General features: G+C 47.7%; 1 protein-coding gene across 1 annotated transcript in view; it reads right to left on the reverse strand.

The window, feature by feature from the left end:
- Positions 1-18,676, reverse strand: part of KIF26B (kinesin family member 26B) — an 876,378-nt gene that overhangs the window by 148,608 nt on the left and 709,094 nt on the right. Inside the window, exons 6-7 of the mRNA XM_069608003.1 lie at positions 9,031-9,237; positions 4,409-4,498 (exon numbers count right to left, since the gene is read on the reverse strand). Coding sequence (XP_069464104.1) covers positions 4,409-4,498; positions 9,031-9,237 — 297 coding nt within the window. The remainder of the gene's footprint in view (positions 1-4,408; positions 4,499-9,030; positions 9,238-18,676) is intronic.

Below are 18,676 nucleotides of genomic sequence, written 5' to 3' on the forward strand. Positions count from 1 at the left end.
AGTTGCAGGAAGTAAGCTTGAAGCCTCCCAATCCCGAAGATTTCTCTATCGCACCCCGGGCTCCACCGAGACAGGCAATCTGTTCTCAGTTCCAGAAGAGCACAATGCTGAGGCGTGTGCAGCGGTATCCACAGACGAGGTCCCTAGAAGCGGTTACAACTAGCGGCGTGCGGAAATGCAGCCAGCATTGAAAACGGTGCAGAATTAGAGAAGAAAGAAACCTGCAGCATCAGGCCTGCTCCCAAAACACATAACCTGTTTTCCATGCACCATTTCTCATGTGCAGAAAGCAGAGTGTGATTAGGTGTGCACATGTGCTTTGGTGATGCACTATTGATGATGCCACAGTGCTAGTGGCAAGGATCAGAGTCTTGGTTTCCAAACACTCTGCCTGATCATTGCCCATACTTGTGCATGGCTGATCATTGCCCATATCTGTGCATGGCTGATCATTTCCCATATCTGTGCATGGCTGATCATTGCCCATATCAATGCATGGCTGATCATTTCCTATATCTGTGCTTGGCTGGTCATTTCCCGTATCTGGCCATGGCTGATCATTGCCCATATCAGTGCATGGCTGATCATTTCCCATATCTGTGCATGGCTGATCATTTCCCATATCTGTGCATGGCTGATCATTGCCCATATCAATGCATGGCTGATCATTTCCTATATCTGTGCTTGGCTGGTCATTTCCCGTATCTGTGCATGGCTGATCATTGCCCATATCAGTGCATGGCTGGTCATTTCCCATATCTGTGCATGGCTGATCATTGCCCATATCTGTGCATGGCGGGCACATCAGTCCTTACACTTCTCCTGAACTTCACATTCCTCCCAGAGCCTGAGAGGGGGAGCTCTGATTGGAGCACCCCGCTCAGATGATCTGATATCGTGGTGATGAAGGGGCAGATTCACCTCTGAAAGCTTGGTCTTCAGACCTGGTAGACCCAACAATGTAGAGTTGAGTTTCGTCGACTGGGTTCCATCACTCTTCCTTTGGGGTACAGTTACAGTCCTATAAACCTCATTGTTGTGCAGATCCCTGACAAACATACAAGGAATGGTGGGGGAGCAAATATTTGAGACGAGTTTTCACTGCTTTGTGGAAGCGGGAGATACCAACCACAGTGCCATACGCCTTCACTAAAGAATGCATCCAGGATGCAGAGGTCCATGTCTTTAGCAGGCAAGCGGCTACATCGAGTCAAACATGGAGACGTGTTATGGACCCGGGCATGTCACTGGCCTAGCCTGTGGGGTGTTGCACATGCGAGCAATGCGTGCAACCACAGTCGACTAGGTACACACGCACTGCCTGGCAATGGAATGCAGTAACACAGGCTAGGCTTCATCAGAAAGATAGAAGCACAACACGAGACGCATGCACAAGATGGCCTCCTTGGTCCCCCAGCCTCAAAGAGTTCCGAATTCATTCCTTCACGTGACATGACCAGTGTTCTCGAAAGTGCCTTCTGCTCCAATGCCAACCTTGTGGCAATAAAGAGCTAGCAGATCAAGACGTGACTTGGTGCCCTTCTTGCTTGTATATGCTGGCAGATGCCATCTGAAGGGCTGTGTTCTGAAGCCTTTGATACCTTTTCGGGAAATGTCTGCAGCTGAGCTTCAGGATGGAATGGGGAATAAAACATGAGAAAAGTGGCTGCCGCAGCCATCTCTCTGGCGTGCACTTGTGGTGTCTGCGCCAGTTCACGAAGCTTGATTGTCAGTAGCGCTATCGCTTGGCTCACAATGTGGCGCCAACCCCGGCTAACTACGGCAAATAACCCCAGACAATGTCCTTCGTTGACCACACATGGCCCCGGCTACAGGAACAGAGGAGATCTCAGGACACACGACCCGTGCTATCCTCATCTCCCCTCTCCCTCCAAGAGGACGCCAAATGGAAGCCTGGCAGCCTCATAGCTCAGGGTGTCGAGCTTGATTAACTTCTCGCGGTGTGGAACATGAACGTATAATTTATTTCCCCCAGCACTGCGAAGGGCCCAGAGCAGGGAGGCATCTGTAAGCAGAGCAGCGCCAAGTGGAACTCTTTGAAGAGCGCGACTAAAGGAGGCCATTTTCTCGCAGAGCAAAGGATGGCGAGTGTTCTCATTACCGCGTGTAACAAATCCACAAAAGACGAGGCGCTGTAGTCAGCATTGTCACAGGCCTTCAGATTTCAAGGTGAAACGTCGGGCACGTATTGGCGCAGAAGCCACACAGCTCCTGGGGTAGAATAACACATTCCACTGCGACCAGTCATGGAAGTGGGCTGCTGGGGAACGTTTTGAGTGGTCGAGGTGTTTGTCGACCGTTGGCCGATTATACTCTACGCGTAGGATCCTGGCAGAGAGAGACGGCATGCACCCACATGTGCATTTCATGCATTGGAGTCCTGTGAGGTTGGGGCACTGCTTTTCATGTGAGGATGGGGTCCTGTGAGGTTGGGGCAGGCACTGCCTTTCATGCATTGGAGTCCTGTGAGGTTAGGGCAGGGGCACTGCCTTTCATGCATTGGAGCCCTGTGAGGTTGGGGCACTGCCTTTCATGCACTGGAGTCCTGTGAGGTAGGGGCACTGCCTTTCATGCATTGGAGTCCTGTGAGGTGGGGCACTGCCTTTCATGCATTGGAGTCCTGTGAGGTGGGGCACTGCCTTTCATGCATTGGAGTCCTGTGAGGTTGGGCACTGCCTTTCATGCATTGGAGTCCTGTGAGGTTGGGGCAGGGGCCCTGCCTTTCATGCATTGGAGTCCTGTGAGGTAGGGGCCCTGCCTTTCGTGCATTGGAGTCCTGTGAGGTAGGGGCACTGCCTTTCATGCATTGGAGTCCTGTGAGGTTGGGCACTGCCTTTCATGCATTGGAGTCCTGTGAGGTTGGGGCAGGGGCACTGCTTTTCATGCATTGGAGTCCTGTGAGGTTGGGCAGGGGCACTGCCTTTCATGCATTGGAGTCCTGTGAGGTTGGGGCAGAGGCACTGCCTTTCATGCATTGGAGTCCTGTGAGGTTGGGGCACTGCCTTTCATGTGAGGTTGGGGTCCTGTGAGGTTGGGGCAGAGGCACTGCCTTTCATGCATTGGAGTCCTGTGAGGTTGGGGCACTGCATTTCATTTGAGGTTGGGGTCCTGTGAGCTTGGGGCAGGGGCACTGCCTTTCATGCATTGGAGTCCTGTGAGTTTGGGGCACTCATTTTGTACTGCAAAAATGAATATGCGCTGACTTTGCCCGGATTTTGCGTTGCAAAAAATACACTCTGCACGGTTCCATGAATCAGGGTTTGTGTTGGCAGTGCAAAGTCACTTTTCAGCAGTGCAAATTCACTTTGAACCAGGCAAACGTTCCATGATTCGTGCCCATAGTCTGCAATTTTAAGTACCTTTCTCTATTCACTTCTGGTGTATAAACGTAGCCGCGCAGCCTGTACCACTTGACCTGCATCTAAATATCCCAGACTTAAACTGGCAACTCACTGAGCCTTCCCTGTTTGTCAATATGAAACATGTTGTGCCAGGAGAGACTCACTTCCTGTAGGTGGGTGGCGTGGTGGGGAGTTCAAGGCCACAATGATGATGAGCAGGGCTACTGTAGGTGTTAGGATTGGTGTGCCTGTCCCCGGGGGCAATTCATTTAGTACCAACAAACATGATTAATCTTGCTGCAGGGTGAAACGTGTAGGTTAACTGGTTCTGGGCTCCCACCCTGGGCGTTTGCTTTTTTCTGCTGCAAAAATTATATAAAACATTTTAGGATACATTGTGGAATATCTGAACTGTTTCACATCCCCTCAGTGCCAGGCTTTCATAATATAGGGTGATGGTCCATGCCCAATAGTTGAGACAAAACCAACTTGCATTGACTTTTCCCAAAATCCTATTGCTAATAGCTTATGACTCGATGGACAAATTTGCATAAACCTTTCCATAAAGAATGTCTGGCATAACCCCCTAACTAGAGATTTTAGGATAATTCCATTAAATGGTTCAAAATGTATTAGGAAAATAATACAATCTACTCCCATTCAATTTCCCATGGCAAAAAAGGTGTTTCCTTTGGTTACGCAGAGCACGTAGATAGCTAGACAGATTTGCACCAAAAAAGGAACAAGTTGCAGATATTACTTTTTTTATTGGTGCAAATCATTCCCGCACTTCTTTAAAAATGTGACAGAGAAGGGGATGCTCCCGGTCGAAGACGATTTGTACACATCTCCCATGGTGCACTGGTGCACTGAAACTTTTCAGAAAGGAAAATATGCCATTTGTATTTTTTGTTATTTGCTCAATGTGCACTAATCCCACCGGTAAAGAGTAGTTTCCCTTTGGGGCAGTTTTCAGATTTGCACCACGACTGATCACAGGACTCGTTCCAATGCCAACAATGACATGCGAGTGTAGACTTGCCTAGCTTGGCATGGCCAAAACAAAACACGCAGCCATCAGCCCCGTTCACCACCGACTGGATGACTTCTGCCACCGTCCCCGCACACACCTCCGCCTGCAGAAAAGAGAGAGAAGGTTAGCGCAGCACAGAGGCGCTTCGAGGCACGCCAGCCTGGGCCTACGCCTGGACAATCTTCCAAACAGCAGCAAAGCCCACTGCAACCACCCTGCCACGTACATTCAGCTCTTAAGAGAAGGAGGATGGTTTTAAAATGCATAGTTAATATTCAGAGAGATCAGCATTGAACATGTTTGCCATGGCTTCATGTGAATCGTGGTAACTTGCGAGTGCACCCTGGTGAGTACTTCAGGGAGCATGCACTCAGGTCATCTCGCCCTTTCATGCAGAGCGCTCGCTTTTCTGAAATACTCTGCATTTTCGTAAAGGCTCTGTTGATCGTTGTATGTTCAGAGATCACAAAGTGCTCGGATGAAGCTGCACAAAACATGTCGGCGCTATATAAAGGCATGCAAACGAACACAAAGACCCCATCTCTAAAATAAGCGTGCTTGGAATCTGCTCCGGCTTGCCTTAAATATCATTCTTGCTATCAAACCTCCGAGGAAGCACACAATGTTACATTATTTCCATGCACGGTGTGTTTCCCTTCAAAACCAGATCATTCTTGTGCTGTTGTCCTGGAATTTTAGAAGTGGGGGGTTCTCGTAGTTCCAAATTGATTTGCGAGAAGAGACCTTGAGACATCATCTGAAAGCGAAGGAGGGTCGCTTCCCCAACTGCCCTCTGAATAATCTGGAAGGAATTGTTCTTAAAGGTCGCTACTTTGCTGCAATAGCAGATGATCTGAACGGGAATTCAGCGAGGCGAGTGCACCTGTGTGGATCGGGGCTGTGGAGTTCGTGGGCCAAGTGATCGCCCCGAGACATGCCAGCCTGCAACTCTCAAGTTGGCTCCCTCATCCCTTCCTGCTCCCAGGGATGATATACTAATAACACCTGTTATTACAGCACTTAGAAGTGGGTGGAGACTGGGATAAAGCGCTATGCAAGAAAACAAATTGTTAGTTGCAATGGAAGCATGAACATTGCCTTCCTGGGCCATAACATGTTCACCTGACCACTCGGTCACCCGTGCATCCCACCTGTTCCCGCCCATGCACAACCTGCCATGATGGAACAGTTGATGCTTGTAGGGGTAGTCTGATGCCATCTGGGTGGTGGCAGCTGAGATGGCCACCTAGTCTTGCTTTGTCCTGCAAATGGCCCTGCTGGCAATGCGTGCAACCAAACGTCTAGGAATCCATACACAATCATTGCACACATTCTACAACCATGTTGCCATCCGCCTGTATTTAAGCACTCACAATTTTACACGATGAGAGAAACAAGGTACAAGGAAAGACATTGATCTGCTAAATATCACACAGTTTTGGTCCCATCAGGGAGCCATGACTAAACTGTGTGTCTCTCTCTCCTACAGTCATCTTCCAAGCTACCAGACCACAGCTTGTCCCTGGAATTGTATGCACTGAATGGTGGGTGCGCCTCCTTGTACTGTCGCTGGGATACTTTAGAACAGGGGTCTGAAATCTTCAGCTCTCCAGATGTTTTGGACTACATCTCATAACACACTAGCCAACACAGCCAGTGGTGAAGGATCGCAGGATTCGTAGTCCAAAGCATCTGGAGAGCTGCAGGTTGCAGATCCCTGCTTTGGAACATGCTTTAGGAGTAGCACACAGTAGTTAAATGCCTACTGTACCACGTCTGCTTAGAAGATGCACTTTGCAACTCGCTGGATGTTTGAGGCAACGTTTGGGTAAGTTTAGACCATCGAAGGTGGTGGAATATAGCAATCAAGGCCAAGTCTAACAGTTGTGCAATGAGAACATTTCAGCAACGCAAGCAGGGTATGGATCTCAAATGTACAGAAACAGGCATTTTAGCAGCAAAAGCCAACAAAGTCACTATCATTCTCTAGATGACCGCTGTTGGTGGATTCTTTTTCCTTCTGGGGTGAAGGAATCCCATAATTCCTTTTAAAAAGAGCGAGTTGTTTGAATTTGGGAAAGTGAAATATTCGAAGCATGCTCAGTTGGTTAATGCCCCAGCTGCGAGAGTGTGTGAACTGTGGCCCTCCAATTTGTATCCAACTCTAGTCTCTTCAGTACTGCGAGGGCAAATAGTGTGTGTGTGTGTGTGTGGGGGGGGGGGGCGCGTAAGGAACAACACATTTTCTGTAACTTGGTTACACAAATTATAAATGTGTCTATTATCAGAAAAGCCTAATTCTCTTGGATCACAACATTGTGTATCCCCCATTTATGGGCGGTAAGCTAGAAGGCGAAGGTTTGCAGCCCCGGTCGAATGCTTTGGAACACTGGTCTCAGGCAGGTGACACGGGGCAGTCGTGTGCGGTTTCAGGTGATTATGCCAGGTTCTGATTAGCGGGATACCACACAATAAAAACAAAATTAAATTAAACTGAAATAAGCCCAACGATGGAATTTTCCTTTTTGCTCAAGCCGCCTAGGGCACTGCCTTAAATGGGTGTCTCATTATTAATAGAAGCTCAAAACCCGACCCCGTGGCCAGGGGTAGCAAAATCCCTTGCACCAGCCCTGCTAATCACCCTGGAGAACACTTTCAGAGCCAGGGAAGCCCCAGTCTCGCAGGCTTATGTAGGCGAGCCCTACCGCAGGCATCCCACTTCTCACCAGTCTCCAAAGTCAATGGCCCTCATTACGACCCTGGTGTTAAGGGATTACCGGTAAGTGTACCGGTACCGGTAATCCCTTAACGCCTGATTACGAGGTCCCTTTGCGGGTCCCGACCTTAACGGCTGGTCTTTACCAGCCGTTAAGGTAAGGACCCGCAAAGGGACCTTGAAGGTGATTACGGTATCGCATTTTGCGGTACCGTAATTACCGCCTTCCCCATTCCCATTGAGCCCTATGGGGCAAAAATGGGAATGGGGAAGGGCCAATGGTAAATGGGGAATTACCGCCCCGCCAACCTTGTAATGGGGCTGTAATTCCCCATATCACCATGGCGGATCCGGTAAATTACCGGCGTTAACCATGGCGCTAATAGCGCCATTGGTTAACACCAGGGTTATAATGAGGCCCAATGAATTTACTCATCCAACCTTGCATTGCATGCAACGGTGTATACAAACACAATGGGCCTCATTACGACAGAGGCGGAACGGGTTAACGGGCTCCGCTAAAGGAGGCAGACCGGTTAAACCCATTCCGCCTCATTATAAGCTCCCCTCGCGGGACCGGGTAAGTAACGCCTGGTCAAACCAGTCGTCCTTACTGTGTCCCGCGAGGGGAAGAGGGAGCAAACAACGGGCCGCTCGTAATCGGCCCGTTGTTTGCACCCTCTCCCATTCCCATTGAGCCCTATGGGGGCTCAGATGGGAATGGAGAAGGTCCGGGCCCGGGTTCCTGGAGGGAGGAATTACCGGGCCCTCCGAACTCAGAATGGCCTGGTAAGTCCCCATTCTGGGAACTTGGACCCGATTTCGGCGGCAGCCATGCCGCCAATAGCGGCATAGCTACCGCCGAAGTCATAATGAGGCCCAATAACATAACACGTGGTTTAAGGACAAAACAGTAGAGCATGCACCTTCCAAGCAAGATTGACGTGGATTCAGGGACGCTCACTCCATCACGTGACATGGGACACTGCGGCCCCACAAACAGTAATGAGACCCCATTATCTTTCCCATTATATAAACACATGTCACATGCCATCTAAATGATCACACAACTCAATGTCATGGTGTGAAATATTGCCATAATTAGACGCTCCAGAGGAGATTATTGCTGAATAAGCAGATTAAAGTTCTCTTTATTTTAAAGAACACGTTGCTATGCAGGGGGAGGCTTCGGATGGGAATTAATAATGATTTCTAGGTGAATACATCCACATTTGGCAAAATGTGCAAGAAAAAATTTGATTCTGGTTTACTCGAAAAAAATGTCTGCGCGTAGCGTTTTGCTTCCCTTTCTTCCAAGAAACATATTTAAGCGTTCCTCGGATTTAGCCAGTTAAAGCTACTTCAAATATTCTCTCGATGTAAGCCGCCATTTTGGAATTCTAAAGACAGGCCCTTTTCGGAGGTGGAAATGCCCGAGGTATGCTATGCTGCATTCCAAAAAATGTCAAAACAAACACCGCTGAGAGGCCGCACAATGGCGCTCGGGTCTCTGGGGAGACACACTGCGCACAAGACGGCCAGTGTGCGCTGCGCTCCCTTCCTATTCATGAATTCCAACATTCTTGCAGCCAACGGGAGCTCCAGACAGACAGCAGTGCATTACACCCCCTCCCCTCTCCACCCTACCCCAACGTGCGTTGCGTCGAGATTTATGGGCCATATAAAATATTAAGACCCTCATTTAATTCCAAGACTACAAACAGACGTCCCTTCCCTTTAATGAGTGCTGATTTAATGGCAGCGTCATTGCTGGCAACCATATTTCATGCAAGTCGCCATTTTGACGTAACTAAATGCCACTGCGAAATTGCTAATGTTGCAGCAGTTGGAAGTGGAGGCTGGGCGTATTACATGCTTTAAGGCCCCGCCCCTCTTCTGCAGGGCCACGCACCACCTACCTGAGACGCATCCTGTGGGAAGACGGCGTCAAAAGCGAACATTTTCGGGGGCACTTGGCTGCCCCTTTTCGGGAAGTCATTCTGGCCAATGCAGGACAGGGGGTCGTACAAAGTGATTTGCTTCTTGCGGGGGTCCACCTTCAGGAAGGAGCTGGACTCGGCGGTTTCTCTGCCCACAGCGGAGCAGATGCGGACCATCACCTTCACCTGGGGGGACAGAGAAGAGAGACAGGTGAACTTAAACAATGAGCAGTTCTAGACTCATGGTTCAGGTGACACGCCCAGCCTAGCGTCAGGAAATGCAAATCTGCAACAGCTATATTTGGTACAGTGTCTTGAAACAACATCAAGAGGCCATTTCCCCTGGCTGAAGATATTTTTGCAATGAGGATAATGAGCATGCCCCTTTTTTAGGTTGGGCTATTAGGCATGGTTTTAGCGCCACCTATAAGCCAAAACTATTGCATTAGAGTACAGATAGGAGAAATGGCATATGAGGAGGGACACAAAGCTTGTAGGTGTTTTGTTTGGTTATTCGCCCACCCATTGACTGCCCATGGCCATGCAAAACCCTATGGCCTTTCCCACCCAGTTGCTGCCCTTCCCACCCAAAATACCTCCTCATGGGAATTCTTTGTATTTGTATATATTAAATTTATAGTGCGCTTTACGCCAAAGCACTTTACATTACAAAAACAAGAATACATTAGAATGAATTGGAAGCATAATTGCAAAACATGAGACACTCTATGAAAAACAATATGAAGAACAATTTACCGAGGACTGTAAAAGAGAGACAGAACAAAGGAAGAGTAAGAGGGAAGTAATGAGGTTAACAGGACGGGGGATGAAGAAGATGAGATTTCAAGGAGGAACGGAAGGAGGGGTAAGAGGAAAGAGTTCCAGTACAGGGGGGGCAAGGAACTGAAAGGAACAGAAACGAGAAGGGACACAAAGAGACGGGGGAACAGTGAGTAGGAAGAGATCAGCAGATCTGAGGGGGCGAGAGGGAGCGTAGAACGAGAGGAGCGGGGAAAGGTAAAGGGGGCGAGATCATGAAGAGATTTAAACACAAGACAGAGGAAGTTAAATTTAAGTTGATTATTAAAGGGAAGCCAGCCAAGATAAGAGAGCAAAGAGGAAATGGAATCGTGAGGAGAGAGAAAACAAAGGGTACGCACCATCAAACTTTTCACTCTAAGAGCCTTATTCACAGAAACTACGCTCTGTGAATTAGGCCCTTAGTGCGGTCAAGTTTTTTTAAAAAGCAGTTTTCATAGAGTTCATGTATTAATTGGAGTTGTAAACACGCTAGTGATGCAATAAAACTGTCTTAACCAGGTCTGACTTAAGCCCCTCGATTTATAAGAACTGTGAGTATCTTCCACTGAAGTCCTGTTAAAAAAAGCACTGGCAAAGCCAACATGTTTGGCTTGGGTATAAGTATTAGGTATTTTCCAGGCACTGCTATTAGATGCCCAGATAAGTGCACCATTTTGTACCTGCTACTATCAATGGCCAGCTAATACCACTACGGCAGTGCCTCGTAAGTGCCGTTCCCATGTCTACAAAAAAGTTCAAACTGTTGGCATTGTGAATACTTGTTTAGCAAATGTAACCGCGCACACACACACACACACACACTAGTCCCTCTGCAACAGCTTAGTCTGTAACATACCCATATATAAATGTGCTTCACTCATTCATAGCTATTTATTTTTGATAATAAACGCCAGGCACTCTATCTTGCCCCTTTCCTTGCCTCTGCAGCACTCTAGACCCTGCATTGTGCCCAGCCCAATCTTCACCCACACACTATCACCCCTCTCCTATGTCTGTTCTGGGCAGGTGTGAATCATTGTGGGGTCTGCCCATCGAGGCCCCGGATGAAAGGAGTTTCCCTGTAGAGGCCCTCTTTGGCTCAGAACCCCCTCCCCAAACCCCCATTTTAACATTCTAATAGTACAGCAAAAACAACCTGCATCATTTAGAAGAAATTCAATTCTCCCCACTTGAACTAGGCAGGTGGCAGAACTGGCAAAAGGCTTTGCCCAGAAGAGAATTGTGTGCACCATAGATGCTGTAAACTCTCAGGATAGAGTGTCAGAGTTATTTAGTGGTAACCAACTCCATTAGCAGTCTGCCAAGCCTTGGCCACTTCCAAATTAAAATCAGTCTGCTGATGCGTTAATGGAAACCAATAAGACATGGGCACAGTTCACTGAAATGATCTCGTCTCTCTTCAGGGATCTAAATAAACCCTGACAGATGTTAACATTGGCAGTGGGATCAATAAGGCAAGGCCCAGGCCTCGTGTCAGTGGTGCTCTTAGAATGGCAATTGGTCAATCAGTGAGGCGCGCCACCATGGCCTTGGTCAGCGCATTCAGTGGAGAGCAGTCGGGACTGGAGTAGAGCTAGAGTCCCATCTATGGACCTTCTTGGTCTTGAGAGTGTTGGATGTGTGCGGAGAGAAGCCGGGCAGGGCAGTTTAATCCTTGCCAGCAAGAGGCATGGCGGTCTTGTGAAACATGGAACTATTGCATGACCCTCCAATCCCTTTTTACTAGGGGAAGGAAAAACATAATTGTGAAAAGGCTACCCCAGTGCCTTACCCCTTCCATGACAGATGGCCAATTCCTTGGTCTGCGATGCGCCATCCAACAGAAAAGACAGCTGAGCGTTCAAGGTGCATTAAGGCCCTTAAAAATCCTTTCCAAAGTGCTAGGTGCTTCCCTCGCATTACCTAGCTTTTACAGGGTACCCCCAAATAAACATGACAAAATATTCCCACTCCCACAGTTCCTTCCTTAGGATTCAATCCCCAGAGAAAAAGTAATAACCCCCTGTAGCCGATAAGCAGTGCCTGGAAGCCGCCGGAGGGTACCTTGAGACCTCAGCTTTAACTGACACTTGGATACATTTCAATGCGATGCAAGGGGGAGCTAGAAAAAAGTGCCAAAGGTCAGATATAACTTAAGATCCACCTTGCTCAAGGACGACTCTCCGATGACGGGAGTTTTTGTTTGCTGGCTGTTCCTAAAGCATGCTTCTCTTCCAAAAGACATGAAACATTCATTAAATAATCTCCAGGAATGTGATATGTTATTAAGAATTTCCATTGCACCATTCACCGCTGTAGTGGTCTTGCAGCAGTGGTACCTTGTCTGAAAAAATGGCGTATTGTGCCCCCCGCTTGGAGTAACCAGATCATAACATGGAGGAAGAAGAAAGGAAAACAAGACGCACAGGGGGTGCATAGAGCTAACACACTGGGAAGATACAATGAGAGTGTGATAGAGGGACTATGATTCGATAAGCAGGGGAGCGTGTGTAATGGTAGGCAGTGGATCAGCTTGGATGCTGAATGAGAAAGCGTGAACATGGTAACAGCCAGTTTCCTGTGATGTCAGTTTCTGTTGCTGTGGAAGAAGATCTAGAATGAACGGGAGAATGTTTCCGCTGTGGCCCTGAGATGTGCCCAGGAGCCTCTTCAAGTGTGGAGATCAGAATGGTTAAGTAGCGGTTTTTTGTAGCATGAGGTTCAAGAATTGTAGAACTTTGCTGAGGCTCGAGCACTTTGTTTTGTTAGCTGCTTGGTCGACTCATCCGTTCACCGCTGCGATTTCTCCCGATAAAGAGTGCAACGGAGCCCCCTCCCCTTTCACGCCTTCTACTGCGCAGGCGGTTCATGACAGCACACAATGGAGAGTGAGAGCCCACTGCTACATAGGTAGGTGTGCTCCCTCGCGGCTCGATGCCACCAGTGTTGTTTGTTTGTCGTGTATGACATGACACTCTCATTAGCATGAAACACCCACCTGATCCAATGTAGGCATCTCACGCCTAACACTTATCTCTGAGAAATATGTTCACAAGCATGTTCTTCCACTAAATCCTGAGGCACCCAAGACCTAATTCACTTCAAATTACGGCCAATGGCCGAAAGCCTCCGGAGCAGCCCACACACATCTGTTATAAGGTTTCCCCTCAAGCACTCCATCCCAGCATACTACCCTTATCTATTGTTCCCCTCTTCCCACAGACCACTCTTTCAGGGTGGTCCATTTGATGGATTAGTCATGCCTCAAAATGGATTCTCGCGACAGGCGAGTCATTATTGACTTTTGGATGAGTAAGATATTGGGCTTCATTACGAGGTAGGTGGTAGCCATGGTGCTGTTAGCACCATGGCTACCCCCTTACCGCATACCGGGTCCGGGTTCTCGGAATGGGTACTTACCGGGTCATTCCAACCTTGGAGGACCCGGTAAATCCCCATTCTGAGAACCATTCCCCATTCCCAATGAGCCCCCATAGGGCACAATGGGAATGGGGAAGGAGCTAATAACGGTACCGCAATTTGCGGTACCGTTATTAGCTCTGAAGTCCCTTAGCGGGTCCCGTCCTTAACACCTGGTCAGCCCAGGCGCTAAGGAAGGGATCTGCTAAGGGACCTCGGAAAATGGAGGTAAGGGATTACCGGCACCGGCACCTTTACTGGTGCCGGTAATCCCTTACCTCCTACCTCGTAATGAGGCCCAATGTCTGCTGTGTGTATGTGGAGAATGCAAGGGGGGGCTTTTGCTTTTTGGGAAGGCATGCGGCATTTGCCAGTCGCTGCCATAATGATACTATCTGCCCATAATATGGCAACAGACGGAAAATGGTGCGAGTATCTGGGATAAATTACAGAAGTGCCTGGAAAACAGCTACCGAATGGCTATACAAGAGTGAAAACTGGTGCCTTTGCCAATGTTTGTTTTAAAGAGAGGTTCAGTGCAAGAAACAGATACTAGAGCACACATATTACTTATAAATCAAGTGGTTGAAGGCACACTTAGTAAAGACATTTTTATTACACAAGAACCTGCTTTCAAACTGCATCTAACCCATTGTCTTGCAGGAGATTGCTTAGATATAACATTGTCATCCATCTTAAAGCAGCACACTAGATCAAAGAGATCCCTGGAAGGCTTAATACTGCATATGGGGCTATAGGGCAATCCCTGAAGCGCAGGGGGCTTTGCACAGGGACCAGCATGCCATAGGCAGTCAATGTCTGGGTTAAAATATCAAACAATACCCACAGGTTATGTGTCCGTCCTCACATCCTAGCTCTCCTTCTTCATTTCCCATGCCAAAAGTTATGACTGCAGTGAACTCAGCACCATCAAATAGCCAAAACTAAAAAGAGATTACAGATCTCCCTGACTGCCATTGCTGAGGCTTCAGTGGTTTATTACTCATCAGCTTGTATAGCCAAACTACGTGATAAATGGGTGTATGTTGGCAGTGAGATGGGCCTGAGCCCCCACCTTGCTATATGGCATCAGTGGATGTGAGATTTAAAATAGAGGCCCAGGGCAGGGCCTACCTGCATTACAAGTTACAGAGGGCTTTGGATTGTGGCTGCCCTAGTGGATTTTCCCACGTCTACGGATACTCGCATCCATCTGTCTCGCTCCCAGCACCCCCTTTGCAGGAAGTGACATGTTTCAGGAATCTGGATTAGATCCAGCATCCTCCAACTGCTGAGGCAGGAAGTGACGATTAAGAACTATGCTGCTCCTGACTCGCAATCTATACACCCTGTGGCACGTGCCCCTGAGTGCATCTTCACACTCTCCGAGTTCAGGGATGCATCAGCACGTGGACTCCCTATAGGATTCTCTGGCGGAGTTATATGATGTTGCATGTGACTGCTCTGCCCACGCCCATCGACGATGTGGGTTGTGATTGGGCAGGTAGGCCGGTTGGTACATAACCGGTATTACTAGGTGTTTGCGGTCTGATAGTGATGATTCGCAGCATCTGCTTCAAGTAGTCCTGGAGAGGGTCACTACTGGAGAAAGCACAGAGTAACTATTTGCATGCCACCACAAGAGGTTCCATGTTGTGGAAGGCCACATTCTTATTTCTGCAAATTCTCATTGATAATATCAAGAAATCATAAAAGCCATTATTACAGCCAAATCCACCTCATGCAATGAGAGAATCTCCAATGCCAGTTTGGAATCAAAAGAACTCTTCGCCATTTACAAAGAACTATCAACACCAGTCACCAAGACCCAAGAGATCGTCAAAGATCAAACATGGTGCAACACCAGACAGTCTGCCCTTCTAAACAAAATAGAGCTCCTGCAGAAAACAATTCTCGACCACCACAAAAATCTCACTCAGCACCTTAAAGCAGCCTCCCATGTTGAGACTGAAACAGAGACTACCCAAGACCCAACCACACCCTTCAAATTCGGAGAAATCTCCGAACTAGAAATAATAGATATTGTGAACAAAATCAAGCCCTCCAATTGCAAAGGCGACACCTGCCCTGCCAAATTAGTCAAAGACTGCGCAGAAACACTTGCACCGTCCCTAAAGTCTTTTATCAATGCCTCTTTCAAATCTAATTCAGTCCCAGACAGCCGAAAAGAAGCATGGGTGTGCCCACTTTTTAAAAAAACAACCCTAAACCCAGAAAATGCCAACAACTACAGACCCACCTCCACCATCCCCTTCCTGCTCAAGATCTTGAATAAAGTGGCATACACAAAAATCCAGCAATATCTGGAAGAAAATCATATTCTAGGAAAAAGACAATCAAGCTTCCGTCCAGGACACGGATCTGAGTCTGCCCTACTTGATCTCAAAATACAACTCAGCGACATCATGGACAAAGGTAAACTGGCACTCCTGCTCCTGCTGGACCTGTCCGCTGCCTTTAACCTGGTCAACCACGACATCCTAGGCTTGCAACTGAAAAATGAAGCCCACTTCTCTCCCCAAGCCATCGCCTGGGTTACCTCCTTCCTCAAGGGTCGACTCATGAAAGTCTTCTCAGACTCCAGCTGCGCCACCCCGACCTTCATCCACTGTGGAGTCCCACAAGGCTCATGTACAGCTCCTACACTGTACAATATATTCACCCTCCCTCTCTTCAATGATCTTGATCGTCGCGACATAGCTTACACCAACTATGCCGACGATACCCAAGTCCTACTCCCACTCACAGGCATCTATGAACAAGACGCCGCAGCACTAACCAAGATCTACGCAGTCATTCAAACTTGGATGGCTGCCAACTGCCTCTGTTTAAACGGAGACAAAACAGAGATCCTCATAGTAGGCACAAAGGAAACCTTAAACAAACTCCCACCTCAATACAAAACCTTCAATATTGACAACTCCACCATCACTGTCTCCTCATCAGTAAAAACCTTAGGAGTATACCTTGACTCTACGATGTCAATGGGCCTCATTACAAGTGAGGCGGTAAGGGGTTAACGGCGCCGGTAAAGGTACCGGTGCTATTAACCCCGTATTGCCTCATTACGAGGTTCCCTTGTGGGACCCACTCTGGACGTCTGGTCAGACCAGACGTCCTTTGCGGGTCCCGTGAGGGGACCAGCATGCTAACAATGGGCCCGTCATTAACGGGCCCGTTGTTAGCATGCTCCCCATTTCCATTGAGCCCTATGGGGGCTCAAATGGGAATGGGATGGTCTGGGTTCCCTGAATGGGGAAATATCGGGCCCTCCAAAGTCGGAATGACCCGGTATTTCCCCATTCAGGGACCACGGACCCGGACCCAAGTTTGGAGGCAGCCATGTCCTTATTAAGGGCATGGCTCCCTCCAAACTCGTAATGAGGCCCAATGTCACGTCAGGTCAAAGCCATAGCTTCCTCTGCCGCACTCACCACTAAGGAAAACAATGCGGTTAAACCGTTCCTCTCCACCAAAAACTGCCTATCAATAGCCAGAGCCACAGTAGGCACCAAACTGGACTACTGCAATGCCCTATTCCTGGGCACCTCTGCCAAAAATATAAACAAAATGCAAATCACACAGCACAATGCATTGGGAGCTGCATTGAGTATCCCCAAAAGGGAACACATCTCGCAGGCCAGGAAAGAGGCCCATTGGCTACCAGTAAAAGATTGCATCTTTTTCAAAACCATGGCCATCACACATAGATGCCTATCCTATGACGCCCCTCCTTACTTATCCGAAAGGATCTCCCTTAACTCATCCACCAGACCCAATAGATCCTATCTGACCAACCAGATCTATGTACCCAAATTCAAAAAAAGCAAAGCTGGCGGGTCCAGCTTCCAACACTGAGCGCCAAAAAGCTGGAACGCTCTACCCACTGCATTAAGAAACGAAAAATCATACACCACAGTCCGCAAACAGCTGAAAACCCTTCTGTTCAACAAACCTGTCTCTTTACCTTTCCTATACATATGTATGGAATGGAATGTATTGAATGTACTTACCTGCTGTAGTGTATTCCTGTACCAAGTAATGTATTGTATGTACTTACCTGCTGTAACGTATTCCTGTACAAAGTGAGCATTCTGTAACAGCGCCACGATGCCCACGGGCAGATGTGCGCTACACAAATCCAAATAAATAAATAAATATCTAGAATTTCATATGAAAAAATCACCTCCTATCTTTCTTAGCATGAGTAAAGGCAATATGCATTTGCCTTGCGTGATCTGCCTTGTTCTGTGGTGATTCTGTCTCATGCTGCAGTGCAACACGAGTTCGAATCTCGATCCTGTGCTTATTAACCACTTGTTTGTTTTAAGTGCGTTATGAATTAATAATTATAACAATTATAATTATGTCTGATGGGGTGCTACTCTTGTGCTAAATATTCGTTAGCCCAGAGCATTGGGCAGAGTGGTCGCATTACAGCCTTGGAGGTATCACTAAAACATGAGATATTTGCAAAACACCACCTGGTTTAGCACCCACTCTGTTGCAGGCTTAGGCGTATTAACCTCTGGAATACCATCGGGCGTAAATAGTACCGTATTTACTGTATTACAAGGTGGAATTTCACATAAAATCGGCTACTTGTATCTCCACCCTAGAGTTTTTTTTAAGTCTCCAGAAGTTGTTTTTAGAGGTTTTTGTCTGTATAGAAGGGAAGTGAAAGTGATTCCTGACAATGCAGGGGAGAAAAGCCTTTCCTTTGGGAGACTGGAAAGGAGTGAAAAACTGGCCACCCCATGTGGTGCATACAAGGGTCAGAATGCACACTTTGTTCATTAAAAATGTTTTGTTCAATAGTGAGATGAACCACTGCTGAGCACTATTCATCCCCCCTAAAGAAAGTGCAAATGTATATTTTAAAATAATGAAAACATTGTTCACGGTGGATTTCAGAAACCACTACAGTTGCCAATGTTTCAGTGTGTAATTGGAAGGATTTTTCAGAATACAACTAACTGGGTGTAAGGGAAATTAACTCAGGTGGTTTCCTGGCCAAAACCCCACTGCAGCTGCAACAAGAGTCTCGATAGTGACGTTAGGGGACAACTTTGAGGACCCACGCCCAAACAATATCATGCGCATTCCCCATCTCCTTGCTGACACGGAAGCTGGTGACAGTGTCATTTATTGAAAATATGCTCCTTAAAAGTTCTTAGTTACATGCAAAAATGTAATCATGTGAAAAAGTAGTCAGCAAAAAAGTTGTTTTTGTTTAATAAAATGTAGTCATTCAATACAAGCAATGTAAACTGTGCAAATGTAGCCAGCATGTGTGTTGCCAAGTCTGTAAACGATCTAGGGCTACGCTAATGTCAGTACTGTCAGGACTCGGGGCTAGCTAGCCGTTTTGGTTGTAGCCCTG

Source organism: Ambystoma mexicanum, chromosome 4q (assembly GCF_040938575.1).
Source record: "Ambystoma mexicanum isolate Mex_15411 chromosome 4q, UKY_AmexF1_1, whole genome shotgun sequence".
Classification (NCBI taxonomy): domain Eukaryota; kingdom Metazoa; phylum Chordata; class Amphibia; order Caudata; family Ambystomatidae; genus Ambystoma; species Ambystoma mexicanum.